Source organism: Nycticebus coucang, chromosome 24 (assembly GCF_027406575.1).
Source record: "Nycticebus coucang isolate mNycCou1 chromosome 24, mNycCou1.pri, whole genome shotgun sequence".
Classification (NCBI taxonomy): domain Eukaryota; kingdom Metazoa; phylum Chordata; class Mammalia; order Primates; family Lorisidae; genus Nycticebus; species Nycticebus coucang.
Window position 1 is genome coordinate 9021694 of NC_069803.1, and position 18233 is coordinate 9039926.

At 41.7% G+C, this 18233-nt stretch overlaps 1 protein-coding gene across 3 annotated transcripts in view; it reads left to right on the forward strand.

Annotated features, from left to right (window-relative positions):
* FUT10 (fucosyltransferase 10) overlaps positions 1 to 18233 on the forward strand; it is a 427469-nt gene that overhangs the window by 170629 nt on the left and 238607 nt on the right. The window contains exon 4 of one of the 3 annotated variants that reach the window (XM_053578686.1): positions 8653 to 9380. The exons of the other annotated variants lie outside the window; for them this stretch is intronic. Within the exon in view, the coding sequence (XP_053434661.1) occupies positions 8653 to 8880 (228 nt within the window). The 3' untranslated portion in view covers positions 8881 to 9380. Of the gene's footprint in view, positions 1 to 8652; positions 9381 to 18233 lie in introns of those variants that run through there. 3 annotated transcript variants of the gene reach the window in all.

Genomic DNA, 18233 nt, shown 5'->3' on the forward strand with positions numbered 1-18233 from the left:
TTTGGTAGCTTGTGTCTTCATTGTTGTTATGCTTAAAGAAGTTAATGATTTCCCGTTTCATTTCTTCCTGCACCCATATGTTATTCAACAGAAGATTGTTTAATTTCCATGCCTTTGTGTGGGGTTGAGCGTTTTTGTTAGAGTTGAGTTCCACCTTTAGTGCCTTATGGTCTGAGAAGATACAAGGTAAAATTTCAATTCTTTTGATTCTGTTGATATTTGTTTTGTGTCCCAGGATATGATCAATTTTGGAGAATGTTCCATGGGGTGATGAGAAGAATGTATATTCTTTATCTTTGGGATGGAGTGTTCTATATGCCTCTATCAAGCACAGTTGTTCTAGGGTCTCATTTAAATCTCTTATATCTTTGTTTAATTTCTGTTTAGAGGATCTGTCCAGCTCTGTAAGAGGAGTGTTAAAGTCCCCTGTTATTATGGTATTATCAGATATCATATTGCTCAGACTGAGTGATGTCTGTTTCAAGAATCTGGGCGCATTTAAATTGGGTGCATAAATATTTAGAATTGAAATGTCTTCTTGTTGTATATTTCCCTTGACCAATATAAATTGACCATCTTTGTCTTTTTTGACACTAGTTGCTTCAAATCCACATGTATCTGAAAATAAGATTGCAACTCCTCTTTTCTTCTGAATTCTATTTGCCTGAAAAATTGTCTTCCAACCCTTGACTCGGAGTTTTAATTTGTCTTTTGAAGCCAGGTGTGTTTCTTGCAGTCCGCAAATAGATGGCTTGTGTTTTTTAATCCAGTCAGCCAATCTATGTCTCTTCAGTGGGGAATTCAAGCCATTAACATTTACTGAGATAATTGATAAGTGTGGTAGTATTCTATTCATCTTATTTTGTGAGAGTCCATTGCTTAGTTTTATCTTTTGCATCAGTGTGGAGGTTAGGTTCTGTCCTTTAATTTCTGAGTTCTTACTTTGCTGCTGATCCATTGTGGTGGTCAGTGTGCAGAACAGGTTGAAGTATTTCCTGCAGAGCTGGTCTTGTTGTGGCGAATTTCCTCAATGTTAGTATATCTGTAAATGATTTGATTTCTCCATCAATTTTGAAGCTTAGCTTAGCAGGGTACAGAATTCTGGGCTGGAAATTGTTCTGTTTAAGTAGCTTAAAGGTAGATGACCATTGTCTTCTTGCTTTGAAAGTTTCATTAGAGAAGTCTGCAGTCACTCTGATGGATTTTCCCCTGTAGGTCAACTGGCGCTTACTCTTGGCAGCTTGCAGAATCTTTTCTTTTGTCTTGACTTTGGAAAAGTTCATCACAATGTGTCTTGGAGAAGCTTGGTTACATTTGAGGTGACCTGGGGTTCGATAGCCCTCTGAAAGCAGTGCGTCAGAATTTTTGTGATATTTGTTAAATTTTCTTTTATAATATTCTCTAGTATGGCTTCCATTCCTCTGGGGCATTCTTCTTCCCCTTCTGGGATTCCTCTAACTCGTATATTGGAACGCTTCATAAAGTCCCATAATTCTGACAGTGAACGTTCTGCTTTCTCTCTCTTCTTTTCTGCCTCTTTTACTATCTGAGTTATCTCAAGAACTTTGTCTTCTACCTCTGAAATAGTTTCTTCTGCATGGTCTAACCTGTTGCTGATACTTTCCATTGCATCTTTAAGTTCCCTAATTGACTGTTTCAGTTCCTTCAGATCTGCTATATCCTTTTTATATTCTTCATATCGTTCATCTCTGATTTGATTCTGTTTTTGGATTTCCTTTTGGTTATTTTCCACTTTATTAGCAGTTTCCTTCATTGTTTCCATCATTTGTTTCATTGTTTTCATTATGTGTATTCTAAACCCTTTCTGTCATTCCTAACGTTTCTTTATAGGTGGAATCCTCTGCAGTAGCTACCTCATGGTCCCTTGGCAGGGCTGTTCTGGACTGGTTTTTCATGTTGCCTGGAGTTTTCTGCTGATTCTTCCTCATGAGTGATTTCTTTTATCTGTTTCCTTGCCCTAATTTTCCTTTCACTTCCTCTTGCTCTTTAAGTTCTTATGCCTGTGGACTAAGGGTTCGATGAGTCCTTTTGGTACAGTACCAGAAGGGTGAGAAGGTTGAAGAGCAAGAAAGGGATGAAAGAAAGGATGGCTGAGTGAAAATTAAAAAAAAAAAAATAGAGGGCAGCGCCTGGGGCTCAGTTGGTAGGGCGCCGGCCCCATATACCGAAGGTGACGGGTTCAGACCCGGCCCTGGCCGAACTGCAACAACAACAACAACAACAACAACAAAAAATAGCCGGATGTTGTGGTGGGCACATGTAGTCCCAGCTACTCAGGAGACTGAGTCAAGAGAATCGTTTAAGCCCAGGAGTTAGAGGTTGCTGTGAACTGTGTGATGCCATAGCACTCTACCGAGGGCTATAAAGTGAAACTCTGTGTCTACAAAAAAAAACAAAAATAGAGAAAGGAGTCTGGGTGGGTAAAAGGAATATTGACAAAAATAAAAGAGGCACAGAAAGAAGCAGACAGAGCAATATAGGTGTACAGTAGTGCACTTTGACACAACCTTAAAAAAAACCCACCTTCTGGGGGTGCCTAGTTGGGTGGTTCCCTTGAGGTCAGCAGCTCTTTGCTAACCTGATCAGACACAGTACCCCACCTCCACCAAGTAGAGAGGAAAGACAAAAATGCTATAAATCAAACCAAAACAAGAAACAGAAAACTTTATGGGATAAAATTGGGTGAAAAACCAAATAATAGCAGTAGAAACACTAGCATGAATGAAGTTCTGTTTATTGAAAAAGACAGCAATGGGAAATTATAATTAAAGTAGAAAAATTGAGAAAGAAAAAAGATCTGTACGGAAAAGGTTAAAAAACAAAACAACAGCAACAATATCAAAATAAACAAAAAAAAACCAAACCAAAAAAAAAAAGAAACAAAACCACAACCAGAACAAAGTTGTATGTATATGTTATTGAATATTGTCTGGGTAACACGTGGTCCTCTGGGGTATCGGATGTTAATCACAGTTCTGGTACGACTGGAGGCTGCTGATTTCTCAAACCCCAGCAGGTAGACACCCTAAATCTCTCTTCAGCCCACTTAAAAGGCACTTTGAACTTGTAAACTTGCTGAGCAGAAGCTTTCCCAGGAAAGTGCTTGTCGCTGGAATCACTGCTGAAGTGGCTATCCACTTACCCAGTGTGCCAAAACCGGTCTCACTCTGCCCCTGAGGGTTAGATGCAAGGCGGCTCAGACCCCACCCTTAAGCTACTCAGTCGCTAGGTTACGGCTCCCATCCAATTCTAGGTCTGCGACCCTGGGGGCGGAGCTTGCTGGGCCAGATCACTCACAATGGCTCCCTGTGGCCCTCAGCCAAACACTATTAGCTCCATCTGGCTCAGCGGCTCAGACTGGGGCCCTAGACAACGGCCAAAGTTCTCCGCACTCCCGCTCAGGCTCTCCCCAAGGCAGTTCAACTGAGTGCCAAGTCCAAAGACACCAAAACAGTTCACAGGTAAGGCCTTTCTGGTTTGCAGTCTTGCTGCTACTGAACTTACAGTTGCGGGCGGGTTTAGACCGATTGAACACATGCGACCACTTGCCAGTTTTCCACTGTTTTAGTCCTCCTCTTGGGGTCCAGAAGTCTCTTGCTTTCTCCCTGTATCCTCACAGGGGTGATGATAGGCAGATCCCACCAGCCAGAGATGCCTGGAGTCCTATCTCCTCAGACTCACGGTGCCCAGATGCAAGGAAGCTGTTACTCGGCCGCCATCTTGCTCTCCTCCCCCTTGAGATGTTTTTTAAACAGTGGGGGTGGGGAGTAGCAGAGGAAAAATAACACGTGTCAATGGCAGTGCTTCTTTTTCTGTCATGCTGTTAATGTATGTGGGGTTGAGTCAGTCTAGTGAGGAGCTGAGCTGGGTTTGGGTTTTGTAGTTGCTATTTTTACCTTTAGTTTCCACAGGCTTTCGGGGCCTGAGGTTTTTCCTCAGTATTTCTCATCCACCATGAGCTTTTAATAATTCCCGCATTGCTATGGCACAGATGGTATCTCTTAAAATGCTCTTCTTCCTTTTGGGGAGGGTTCTTTGTTATCTTAGTAGCCTCCAGCCAAGGCAGACTCTGGATTCCTGAGTTTTGGAGTGAAGCTTTTTCAGTGTTCCTGCCTCTCTTTCCCATGGTAGCCAAACTCTGCCTGTATCTGTGGTTGGTTGGAGTGGAGGAGAGTTAGGTCCCTTCCCAGTGGTGGGTGTTCTCTGGTGTTATAGGATTTCAGACTCAAAGTAGTTCCCAGCCTGCTTCCAACCATGAGACAGGTGAATTTTTGTTCTCCTCCCACCCCAGAAGTAATAGTTTTTTCCCTGGGACCTGGGACAAAAGGGTTTGCTTAAGAATTTTTTTTTTTTTTCTCTTTACGAGGGAAGGGTCTGGAGAGGTTGGAGAGGCTTTCTTGAATGTCTCCAACAGAAGCTGATAATCCCCCTGTACTGTGCCAAACAGAGGGGCTCTTTGGTGTCCTGCCCCCAGTTTTCCTTCAGGGCATTTGGTGGAAGTCCATGGAAAAGAGCTTGTGAGTGAGTTTACACTCTCCTTTTGTACCTTGGCCTTATGGTTATTACAAACTGATGTGGTAGTTTCTACTTCACCTTTAAGAAGTAAAATTTTATTCAGGAGGCTGAGGTGGGAGGATTGCATGGGCTGAGGAGTTTGAGGTTACAATGAGTTACAGTTACACAATTGCACTCTAGCCCAAGTTACAGACCAAGACCTTCTCTCAAAAAAACTAAATTTTAACTGATTTCTTATTTATTTATTTTGTAGAGACAGAGTCTTACTTTGTTAACCCCCATTAGAGTGCTGTGGCATCACAGCTCACAGCAACCTCCAGCTCTTAGGCAATTCTCTTGCCTCAGCCTCCTGAGTAGCTGGGACTACAGGCGCCCACCACAACACCCGGCTATTTTTTTGTTGCAGTTTGTCCGGGGCTAGGTTTGAACCCGCTACCCTTGATATATGGAGCCAATGCCCTACTCTCTGAGCCACAGGCGCCGCCCCTTAACTGATTTCTTATTACCTGTCTACGTGGTGGTTACTTCTTCCACTTGTGATCTGTTGAAGGTGAAACAGATCATATATCCCTCTCTCCTTGGAGGGGCTTGTTACTTTTGGGGTTCAGTTCGCTGAGGATTGTCAGATTTTTTCTCATCATTGGAATGGGAGCCATGTTCTTCTCTTTGGGTACAAAACCTTTTTAAATGATACTTAAGAAGCAGCTGGTTTTTCTGCCCAAGACCTTAGCTGGAAAGAGATGCTAAAACCTAGTTACTTCTAAAAGTTTCATAACTATTTCATCAGACACGCTTCCTTCAGGTCACACTGTGAAATATTTCACAGAATTCTTAGAGTGAAAGAGTTCCTTTTATAAGATTCTTTTCTTTGTGATGTCAGCTTCAGATGGAACTTTATCCTATGCTGTCGAGCGGACTCATCCCCTGACTGGGCAGGCAAGGAAATAGAGCATTGGTACTGATTTTCTCATATAAACTGTTAGGCAAGGTCAGGGTTGGAATGTTATGGAAAGTTATGTGGTCAGCATGACTACCAGCTGACAGGTGATTCAAGTGTCATGAACAAAGTGTCTCAGACACTACTGCTGATCATTTCATGATTTTTAAGGTAGCCTATTTTTATCTTTTGTATGCACACACACATATGTGTACAATATACAGTATGTATACATTTCTTTATGGTGAACGTAAACTTCCCCTTTTGTAGCTAATTGTTAAGAACCTCCTTCTGATTCTTCAGATCAGGGGAATACAGTCTGGCATTTGTTACCTACCAGCCAATAAAAGTGGGCAGTGGCTTCTCAAAAGTTGTTTTGTGGTAATCACTCTGGGTCCTCTTCACATGACTGTGTTCTGATCTTGCTACAAATATGGTCTCTACTCAGCTGTTAACTCTGACTAAAGTAGCCCTATTTTGAGCCTACTTGTAGTCTTTTGAACTTTGTATTGGTTAGTTAGACTTCCCAGAGTCTAACTGGGAATTTGCATTCTAGTCTTCAGGACTTGCTAAAGATTCCCTGCTCATCTTCCAGGGCCTTAGAAGCCAAGCTCCATGATCATATATGCCAGAAGGGAGGGTTTGGGAAGCTGTGTCTTTCACTCCCTCCCAAACAAGTGAATGAACACAAGTCCCTCCAGGTGCTTGGAGATGGACTTTCTGCTCAAAGTCACCTCTTCTTTGGCCCCCACACCCCTGGCGTCTTCTCATGTGTTGCCTGTGGGTGTTTCAAGGAAAAGAGAATATGTAGGTCCAACTATAGGCAGCATCCACATTTCTGGGTTTCCAAATTGGTTTCTCTACTCTGCTTTCTAGATTTGGGATGGATGAAGATTCTTATCATTATACACCCAAGTGTATGTCATTAACTTCCCATTAATTTTTTCCATTTTTAGAAAATTGTATACATGTACATAGTTTAAAAAAAATCAAATAGTTTTACAAAGTTAGTTAACAAAAACAGAATCTTTCACTTCTTTTCTCTTTTCCCTCCTTCCCAATATCACCATGATATTTAGGTGATTACTTGTTTTGGTATTTAATTGATGTTTCTAAATAACATGTTTATGCACTATTTTTTGGGTATTCAGTGTTTATGTGACTATGACTGTGTGACTGTTGAACTGTGTAGTATGCTATGTTTCAGCTGTACCTGTAAAGCCTTTTGTTTCTTTCTAGTTAATAATTATCTTCTTATTTGATTGTTCTTCTGTGCACTTGTCACTAATTCAATCTTTGTTAATTGTTTAAATGTCCTCTGAAGACATTCAGATGTTCTAGGAATCCAGTTTGCTTCATGAGGTAAAAGGCATCTCTCCCAGAATCTTCTGACTGACCCCGTGTGGCGAGTTGTCCTCGACCTTCAAGTGGAACAGCAGCCTGAGATCCACTTTCCTTAGCATTTTGGAATTTTTTTTCTTCTTTTTTTATTGTGCTGATACCTAATTTCTATATGCTTTACCCTCTATTTTTTTAGTTTATTTTCTTGTTTTTGGCTGATCATAGCTATCCTAGAAGATGTGCATGGGAGAATGTATGAAAATGCCTTCATTCTACTCTAACACGTAAGCAAAAATTTCACTGAGTCTAAGCTGTTAGTAGTAAAATAGACATCCAGTTTCCTCAAAATGTTGAAGGTTTTTGCATTGCCTTTTAAAGAAACTTTTAATTGTGAAATAATTTTGTTTTCAGAAGAGTTTCAGAGATAGCTCAGAGTTCCATGTGCTCGTCACCTGGCGTCTGCTGACACTTTTACATAACCACAGTACATTTGTCAACACTAAGACATTCCTATCACTACACTGCCACTGACTAAATTGCAGGCAGTAGTCATATTTCACTGTATGTCACCAACATCCTTTGTCTGTTCCAGCAGCCAATGCAGGCCACCAGGCTGACTTAATCATAATGTTCCCTGAACTTATAGGCCATTTTAAGGTCTTGGACTTTATCTTGGAATGAGAAGAGTGGCTGAGTGTGTCTGCAGTGGATCGCAGGTGGAGTCAGGGCAACTAGTTAGGGGACTGTGGGAACACACCGAGAGCACCATGGAGACACACCAGGCTAAACATGGACCAAGATCCCAGCAGCATTTTGAAGCTGGATGGTACCATGTAAATGTTCGGTGTTACTGTTTTTTGGTGAAAACATCTTAGTATTAGGCACAGTTGAGTATGGTGGAAATACTTTAAAAACAAAGGGCTTAGTTGTAACTAGTGACAACATAGATACAAGAATAATGCTTGGTGAAAAACTAACAAACAGAATGAGATGCATGAAATAATAATGGATAAGTTAATTAAAAACAGATGCCCAGAAAATGAGGACACATTTTATAAAAAGTGTTTAAATACACTTACAGGTAAATACGAGGACTGTATTAAATACATTAAAATGTTTGTGTATGGCAGGGGGCTGGTGGTAAAGGGATAAAAGGGAAAAGGAATAAACAAATCAAATAGCAGAAGGGAAAGGAAATCTTCAGAACATAAAGAAAACCAGAAAATGGGGCTTAGTCTTAGGTATACTATTTGGGGCAAATTATGTAACTATTTTTGTTCCTTAAGTTTCTACCTCTGTGAAGTGGGATAGTAGTGCCTATTTAATATACTTGCTATAAGAATTCCTTTTTTTTGGAGACAGTCTCACTATGTTGCCCTTGTAGAGTGCCGTAGTGTGTCACAGTTCACAGCAACCTCAAACTCTTGGGCTTAAGCGATTCTCTTGCCTCAGCCTCCCAAGTAGCTGGGATTACAGGCACCCACCACAACACCCAGCTACTTTTTTTGTTATTGCTGTCATTGCTGTTTGGCAGGCTCATGCTGAATTCGAACCCACCAGCTCTGGTGTATGTGGCTGGTGCCCTAGCTACTGAGCTACAGGTGCCGAGCCTTGCTATAAGAATTAAGTGAGGCAGATTGGGTAAAGTGCCTGGCAGAGTGTCTAGAGAATGGAATATTCTCAATAAATGTGAAATACTCTCTTTCCCCTTCAACTCTATGGAGTAAGGACACTTGCTTTATGGTATGTATTGTGTTCTAAGACCGTGAGATGGGAATGTGGGAGTTGTGTTTCCTTGTCATATGCTTGAATTTCATTTCTCCTTTCTCTTAATGCAGGGCTTAACACCCAAAAGATGGAAGGCGGAGGCCACCCATCTGAGCTGCCCAGAGCCGACAGTGTTCACTTTCTCACCACCCCGGGCTCCACGTGGTGGCTCTTTGCGGGAGATGTGGATACCAAGCTTTGAACAATCCAAGAAAGAAGCCCAGGCACTAAGGGGGCTGGTGGATAGGAATCAAAATTTCTCTGCTCAAGAGTTTTGGGCCCTAGTATTTAAGGACTAATTTCAAGAAAGTATCATAGTGACATAGACTAGAGCCTTCTTGAGGTTTATTTTTTGGGTTGCCTTAATATTCAGATGTAACCCCTATTCTCTTGACTATCCATTAGGATAAGAATTGATTTCTGCAGTACTCACAGTGAGCCCTATCAAAGAACAGATAATGAATTATCCTTAGGGGTCACTTCTCTATTTTTTATACTAAAAAAGGAAATATTTCTTACAGACTCTGGTCATCTTCTGTTTGCATGTCTGGACTCACGTACTTGCTGCCTTGTGGGGAACTTCACCTGGTTTAGAGAGAGCACTTTCCTCGCACGGGAGGCTGAGGATCTGGCTGAGGTTCCCTGGTCCTCACTTCACTCTCAACAGCATATTGGACTTTGCAAGCCCAGTGTCCTGATGCTGAGCACGAACATGAAATGCATTAGAACTTGGCAATGAGAGATCCCATCTGTTGGTTTCTAGGGACGTGAATGAGTAATAAAAGTTGTTTCAAGTTTATCTGCCATCTCCTCGTTAAGTTGAAACAACATGTCTACCTTCTTCTCCACACCCTGAGCCATCCTTCTAGAGTTCCTTATTCAAACCTTGCCCTGTGGCCTCCCATTTTCCGTTCAAAGTGGAATGTCTTATAAAGCCATGTCTCCTCCTCGTGTGTTTTGATTGGTGAGATGTTACCAGTTGTCCCTTATGCTGCTGAACAGAATAATGACAAGAAGTGTGTGATCCGGGCTGGACAGCCTGTGTGTTTTGATCCATGTCAGAGTGGAGGTGGAATGTCTCAGGGGCTCCCACAGTGTGGGTGCTGACCATGTGCATGCAGCCTGTCCTGGTGGGTGGCCACTGGCATTGCATTTGTGAGCATTTTTTGTCATTTCTGATCCTGCCACAGAGAAAGTTCAGCCGTCTTGTCTGCGGCCTCTACTGGAGCTCTACACACACACACACACACAAAACGAGTGGGTAAAACATTGGATCACATTTTCTTTCCATGTGAAAGTGGGAAGGCTTCTAGGTGGTAGTAAAGCCTGTTGCCCCCCAGCTATCATTGTTTTCGTATTCTTTATCATGGAAAGTCCTGCCCGCAGAGGGCAGCAGGGATCTCTGACGTTCACGTCCGTGACACAGCATAAGGGGAACCTAGTCGTGCTCCCTCAGCACCAGCCCCTCTGTTCTTATTGCAGACCAGTGCCTGGCTGGGCAGTGGCACATGTCCAGTCTGTGAAAACTAGGTCAACTTGAGGTGGTCAATGTAGGGAGGTGGTCACTATGGAGGTTTTATTGTATATTGGAAAAATCTCTTAACTTCCCTGGACCTTAATTTTTGCATTTAAGGAAATGATTGGGATGGTCTTTGAAAAATGTTTTTCCCTGTGTAACATTCTTTAATTGTTTATCAACATTCAGAAGTTTAATTTTGTAGCTGTTTTTACTAAGACAGTAACAAACTATTTTAGAAACACTATTATTCTCTACACTCCTTGGAGAAAGAGTACTTAATGGGTAGTAGTGGGGTTGGAGGCAAATTTATCTTTGCCAATCTGTTTGAGGTTGTCAAAGAGGTTAGGGCTGGAGAAGGGGATTGTGAAAGGCCAGATCTTAAATTGTGTATTAAATGTTTTTTTTTGAACCCTTAGAAGAAAGCCCTCAGGCATCTCTCAGGATGATTTATGCCTCTGGCATCATGTTCTGTGGTACTTTTCTGTCCTCTTCCATACATGCCTTAAGCAAATATTCAGTCCTCTAGGCTGCCTAGGTGCTTCAACATTTCATTCATTCTTACCCCTTGCTAATTCTTCATCAAGAGTTCATAAATCTCTAAACTCTTCTAAATCACGTATCCCTGAAAAAAATTTAGTGGAAGCACTGATAATTTAATGCAGTATAAACATTCTGTAGGAGAGAAAGAGAAGAGGGAATTCCATGAGATTGAAAATGGGGTGAATTTCAAACAAAAGAAATTACGGGTTCTTTGGGACTCTTTGCATATCCACAGATTTGAGACTTTGTGGTAACCATTTACTGTTTCTGGAAGAAGGCTTTTATTAAGAAGTTGATGACCTCGTCTCTGATAGCTGCTGGTATTGAGGGAGAAGTCTGCCCTCACCGTAGTAGGATTTTTACCTGCAAACTGGGAGCGACGGTATTTGAATTCCACGTAAGGCTCCCTGGGCTGTTTCATCTGTGTTGGTCGCATTACTCAACACCTTTCTTTTTACATAACACCTTTCTCTTTACATCACTGTCTTTGTTTGTGAAATATGATTAAGAAAGTGACCTACCTCACAGGGAGGTCATGAGGGACGAATCATGGCTGTGGAGGAGTCTGTAAAAGGCAACGTAGTTTGCTTAGTACATTTTACTGGGAGTGTTCTTAAGTACTAATTGTCAAAACATATGACAAGGCAGACAGACTTTTTCAGAAATGTTGGAGAAAATGATTATAAACGATAGTCAATAGTCATTACCTCTTCACCAAAAAATAGATTAAACTTTGACCTTTGGTCATGCAGTATAAAGGATATAATATTTCAGAACTTGAGTGCTGGCTTATTTATTGCTGTTAAAGACTAGATTCTAGTAACTAGAACATCGGTTGGGGTCATAGTTATGACTATTAGTGGAGTGAATGTGTAGAGTGTTCTGTATACTACTCAGAAATAAAAGACACAAGCGAAAATGAGCCGCATCCCTTCAGTCACACATTGTCTGCTATACATACTTAACACTGTGCATTTAACATAGGCATTGGTCAGATAATTATTCCTGCTAGAGAAGACAATTCATTAGGAGAATTTGGTGGCTCCGGTCTGTTCAGGCTATTATAAAAGAATACCATCGACCGGGTGGCTTTTACACAACAGATTTATTCTCACGGTTCTGGAGCTCGGGAAGTCCCAGATCAAGGCACCAGCAGATTCCATGTCCAGGGCCTCCTACTTTCTGTTTCTTATATGGTCGTCTCCTTTCTGTGTCCTCATGTGGCAGAATGGGTGAGGAAACTCTCCGGGGTCTCTTGCACATACACTAATATTATTTATGAGAGCTCCACCCTTATCACCTGTTCATCTCCCATCACTTTGGAGGTTGAGGTTTCAACATATGAATTTTGGGGAATATGAACATTTAGTCTATAGCATTTTGCTCCTAATCTCCCCCAATACATGTCTTTCTCAACATGCAAAATATATTCATTACATCCAAACAGCCTCAGAAGTCTTTTTTTGAAACTCTTATTTCATTGTCAACTCTAAAATCTAAAAATTCAAGGTCTCATCTACACATTACCTGAACCAGATATGGATGAAGCTCAAGATATGTTCATCCTTAGGCAAATTTTAATGAAGCCAAACAGGTTAATGTGCCTTTAAAAATATAGTAATTGTGGGACAGGCATGATATGGACATTCCCACACTAAAAGGAAGAAATGGGAAAGAAGAAGTACCAGGTAAGTTTAAAACCTGATGATGAAAATTCCATTAGACCTTAAGGCTGGGGAATGGTCCCTTTGACTTGATATTGTTCCTTCCAGGACCCCTGGGGTGTCAGTGTCACCCGGACGGCTCAGCCCCCCAGTGACTTCCCTACTACATACCCTCCCCTGTGCATGGTTCTCCCTGGCTGGGGTTATGCACCCCTGGCTCTGGCTGCCTCTGCCTTTTGAAACCTCAGTGGAGGCAGCTGTGTTCCCCAGTCCTTCTGTATTCTGGCAGAGACTGGATTGCAAGGTTTCCTCAAAAGATTGTTGCCTGTGTCCTCTGGAGGAGTGGCCACTGTGACCTGTATGCTCTAGGGCATCCTGGAGGGGCACCTGCAGAGGTTGGGGAGTGTGATGCTGAAGGCTAGAGAGTGGAGCCTGGACCATGCAGCAGGGCTGAGGTCCCACAGTTGCCTGTGGTCCCTCCCACCCCTGCCCTTGTACTCTGGATCTGTAATTGGAGCAGCAGGTCTGATGATCTCTGGATCAATTTAAGGGTCATTCTGCTATTGTCTTAGAGAATAACTTCTGGCTTCTGTTGAGAGGCCTGCTTCATACTACTATTCTTATCAAAAAGTCACTTGGCCACACCCTTAAGTGTTCTCATTTTTTTGCAATATGGATAGCCTGAGAATTTTCCAAATCTTTTGTGTTCTTTTTTGCTTAACAATTCCATCTTTAAATCATTTCTCTCTTTTCTCACATTTTATTATAAGCAGTCAGGAGGAGCCAAGCTGTACCTTCAATACTTTGCTTAGAAGTAGCTTCAGCTAAATATTCAGTTTCATTGCTCACAAGGTTTTCATCCACAAATCCCTAGAGCATGAACACAATTCAGCCAAGGTCTTTGCCATTTTATAACAAGGACAACCTGTTCTCCGTTTTTCAATAATACGTTTCTCATTGCCATCTGAGACCTTATCATACCGACCTTTACCACCGGTATTTCTACCAACGTTCTTCTCAGGAGTACTGAGGTATTCTCTGAATCAACCAAACTTTTTCTATGGCTCTCTGCTTTTCTCTCTAGGCTTTCACCAGAATTGCCATTACCTGTTCACACAATATAGATTTTTTCTGGTATGTACCTCAAAACTCCTCCAGTCTTTACCCATTACTCCATTCCAAAGCCACTTCCACATTTTTAAGTAACCTCCCCTCCTGTTACCGGTTTCTATCTTTGTCCATCTGACTATAACGGAACACCATAGACTAGGGGGCTTATAAATAACAACACTTCTCACAGTCCTGGAGGCTAGAAAGTCCAAGATCAAAGTGTGGCAGATTCAGGTGTGATCAGAGCCCAATTTCTGGCTCATAAATGACTATCTTCTTGCAGTGATCTTGCGTGGCAGAAGGGGTGAGGGAACGCTCTGAAGTTGTCTTTTTTTTTTTTTTTTTTTTTGAGACAGAGTCTCATTTTATTGCCCTTGGTAGAGTGCCATGGCATCTCAGCTCACAGCAACCTCCAACTTCTGGGCTTGGGCGATTCTCTTGCCTCAGCCACCCGAGTAGCTGGGACCACAGGTGCCTGCCAGAATGCCTGGCTATTTTGTTGTTGTTGTTGTTGCAATTTGGCCAGGGCTGGGTTCCAACCTACCAACCTCCATGTATGGACCAGCCCCTTGCCTGTTCTGCTGAGCCACAGGTGCAGCCTCTGAAGTTGTCTTTTTTATAAGGGCAATAATCCCATTCATGAGGGGTCTTACTTGCTGAAGCCCCACCTCCTAATGGTGTCAAATTGGTGATTAGAATTTCAACATAGGAATTTTTTTGGGGGGGGAGGGATACAAACATAGAGTATAGAATTAATCTTCAGTGCATGATGTCCTAAAGGCAAGATGAGTACAACCCTGCATAAGAGACATGTGTTTTCCTCAAAATCTTCCAAGAATATTGTAAAGACGTTAACAGACCAAGGATAGTGGTGGTTAGTGTGTGTTTAAGTAACTTTGCAATCCTGAATATTTTACAACAAACTTTCTCACCTTTCTGTAGGATATTTCTTTCATCTTAATTTTCATTGTTGGTCGTGGTTAATATTCCTTACTGCCTGATTCTAATGTCAACACACATCTTATTTTCTTCTGATTATAGAAATAAAAATGCTTGAAAAACTCAGAGGGGATAGAGGATTATGAGAAAGACCTAGTTTTATTCATCACTCTGCAATACACTGTCTTGTTTATCTTGGTCAAATTATTTGGTCTTTGTAAGCTTCAGTTTATTTGTCTTTAAAATGGATATTATAGGCCTGGCACACTGGCTCACGCCTGTAACCCTAGAAGGCTGAGGCAGGAGGATTGCCTGAGCTCAGGAGTTTGAGACACAGCCTGAACAAGAGTGAGTAAGTCTCTAAAAATAGCCAGGCATTGTGGTGGCAGCCACCTGTAGTCCCAACTACTTGGGAGGTTGAAGCAAGAGGATCACTTGATCCCAAGAGTTTGAGGTTACTGTGAGCTATGATACCATGCCACTTTACCCAGGTGACAAAGTGAGACTCTGTCTCAAAAATAAAAATAGAATGAATATCATAATATACAACCTCCCTGTGAGGTTATTGTGATGATTAAATAAGCTAATGTTCATACTTAGTTCACTAAATGCTGGCTGTAGTGGTTGTAACTGTCAGTAGCCATTACATTTTTGTTTTGTTTTGCTTTGTTTCTGCAGACTTTGAGATTTGTCCAGTGAAAGAGAATGATTGATGCTAGCACCAGGGGTGACACCTTTATTTCCCTTAGTTATTTGCTCCTTATTTATTGTGTTGTAAAGTAGACCTTGTACTAGGTATCACTGCTGATGTGAATTAGACCTGGGAGAGAAAGGAGTGAAGGGTTCTAGATAAGGCTTTGTGATATTATAATAATGTTAAAACCAAGGACTGAGTAATGCTTGAATTATTCTCTGGTTTCTCCTCTCCTTTGGCATTTCAAATAGAGTTTTGCACAAAGCTCCCAATAATATAATGAGACTCAAACAACCTCTTTATAGTAGCTGTGCAAACCAACTAAACCCAGTTCACTCGTTCCTGGTAAAAGCTGGATTTCAACCTGCATTTCAATCTTGAAACCTGAGTAGGGTAGGATCTTTAACTATCTTTGCATTTCCCAGTTTCGAATCTTGGGACTAGCCTGTTCAACATCCCTATGCCAAGAAAGAGGAGAGAAAAAAGATGGGGTTGGTGAGTACTGACACTGAAGAAGATCAATCAAAGAAGAAAGATAAGAGGACCCTGAGCAGCCGTCCTCCCAGGAGATAAACCCTCTCTTGCTGTCCGTATGAGGGGGATACGAGAATATGGAGTACAATGCACAGAGCTTGCTTCTAAGTTGTATTGACCTATTTGTGACCAGCATGTGGCCACATCAATATTCTGGGATTTAACCCATTAAATTAGCAACTCTTCAGTGGCCGGCTCATCAAGGAGATTTGTCAGGAGCAGAGGCGTGGGGTAGGGCAGAAGCGATGCTTAAGGATTGTCATCTCAAATCATTGGGCTTGACAATCACACCAGTGGTCACTCAGAGGTGTGGCCATATGCCTATGAAGATATGACCAGTCACAGTCAACAGAGACCCCCTGTGTCTCCCTGGGGCTTCCTCCCTGAGATCTACCCTGGCTTTTTTGTATTTTCCTCCCCAGCGACAAGAGCACTCATTTTTGGAGCCTCTGAAATGAGTCAGAACTGGACATTGATTGCTACCTACAAGGGCATTTTGAACATTTGGCCAGAAATTTATTTCTTATTTTATTTCCCATGTAAGCCATAACCAACTTAGCACTCCGGAGAAGACTATACAACCACCCCAACCAAACAGGCTATTGTGAATATCTGAAATTTTACTATCACGAACTCTGTAATTAAAAAACACTGATTAATTTAAAACAATTGAAGACCATCTGTGTCGTTAGGGGTGATATTTATGTTTTGAGGCAGGGCATCATCTTAAGAGTTTTTGGAATGAACCTAAGTTGGTCTTATCTGTACAGAGTGAACTCATCTGATACACCTATTCACGGGGGTGGGGGGGGAGGCAGTTTTACATAAAGTCCTGAATGAAGCAGTGAATAAGGTTACTTTTGTTAAATCTCAACCTTTCTGTAAATATTTTTTAATATTCTGTGTGACACAATTGAGGGTATATCAAAGGCATTTCTGCTACACAACAACGTACAGGGTGGCCATAATGTTTGTGTGCAATTTAACTTTATGGCCACCCTGTATCATAGGAGTTTCAAGCGAAAGTACTTATGTGGTTGAACTTTCAGTCAAACTAGCTTCTGTTTCCATGGAATACCATTTTTGTTCAAAAATAATCCTGGAACACTATGCTTATTCAGTCTTTGTTTTTATCAAATATGTTCATGAAAATTGCATGTCACTTTAAGAAACTGATAGAATTTGTTGCCAACGATAAGATATTAGCTTTCAAGTGAAAAATCATTTTTTGTTTTTTTGTTTGTTTGTTTGTTTTTGGAGGAGACAGAAGTGCATTAATTTGCCAGCAAATGAGGAGGTTAACAGACTCTTAAAGTACCTCTATGTCCTACCTCTGAGCAGAAATACAGATCTTTTAAAGGGGGAGGTTTTCAGCTTCAAGATGTTGCTATTGAACTATAGTCGATGGTTCTGATTTATCCCATTTTTGGCTAAGAAAATCTTGTGACTTCCACCCTCATCATTTCCCTTGAGCCATCTCCTGTAGTACAAAGAACACAGGACACTCCCCCACCCTTCCTAACTACTGGTCTGCAATAGGGATGCAGGTTTTAATTCCCAAAAGAAGTGGGGGAGGGAAAACTAAAATTTTCAAAAGCTAATATCCACCACATTGAACATGACAACTTCCCACTTAAGGACTTTCCTGATGAGACAGGTGGTTATATTAACAAATGGTACTTTTGACATCAAACAAGAACAGAGATGATGACATGGAAGGGGGTTTTTAGTTTATCTTTATTTTTATTTTATTTTATATTTTATTTTTGAGACAGAGTCTCACTATGTCACCCTCAATAGAGTGCTTTGGCACAGCTCACAGCAACCTCACACTCTTGGGCTTAAGTGATTCTCTTGGCTCAGCCTCCTAAGTGGCAGGGACTACAGCACCCTCCACAATGCCCAGCTGTTTTTTGGTTGTAGTTGTCATTGTTGTTTCACAGGCCTGGGCTGGATTCCGAACCCTCCAGTTTCGGTGTCTGTGGTTGGCACCCTAGCCCCTGAGCTACAGGCGCTGAGCCTATGTTTTTATAATTTTAAAAATAAGAGATAGTGTTATGTACTGGAGAGAGAAATTTTTTAAATTTACTTATTTCTTTATTTAGACAAAGTCTCAAGCTATTGCCCTGAGTAGAGTGCTGTGGCATCATGTCTCACAGCAACCTCCAACTCTTGAGCTCAAGCAATACTCTTGCCTCAGTTTTTCTATTTTAAGTAGAGACTGGGTTTTGCTTTTACTCAGGCTAGTCTTGAACTCCTTGGCCTCCCAGAGTGCTAAGATTACAGGCGTTAGCCACTGCCCTGGGCTTGGAAAGAGCAAATTTTTTTTTTTTTTTTTTTTGAGACAGAGCCTCAAACTGCCACCCTGGGTAGAGTGCTGTGGCATCAAAGCTTACAGCAACCTCCAACTCCTGGGCTCAAGCAATTCTCCTGCCTCTGACTCCCAGGAAGCTGGGACTATAGGCGCCTGCCACAACATCTGGCTATTTTTTGGTTGCAGCCATCATTGTTGTTTGGAAGGCCCGGGCTGAATTGGAACCCGCCACCCACTCAGGTGTATGTGGCTGGCGCCTTAGCCACTTGAGCCACAGGCGCCGAGCCGGAAAGAGCAATTTTTAAAAGTTAAATAATTTTTTTTTTAGTCGAAGGGTT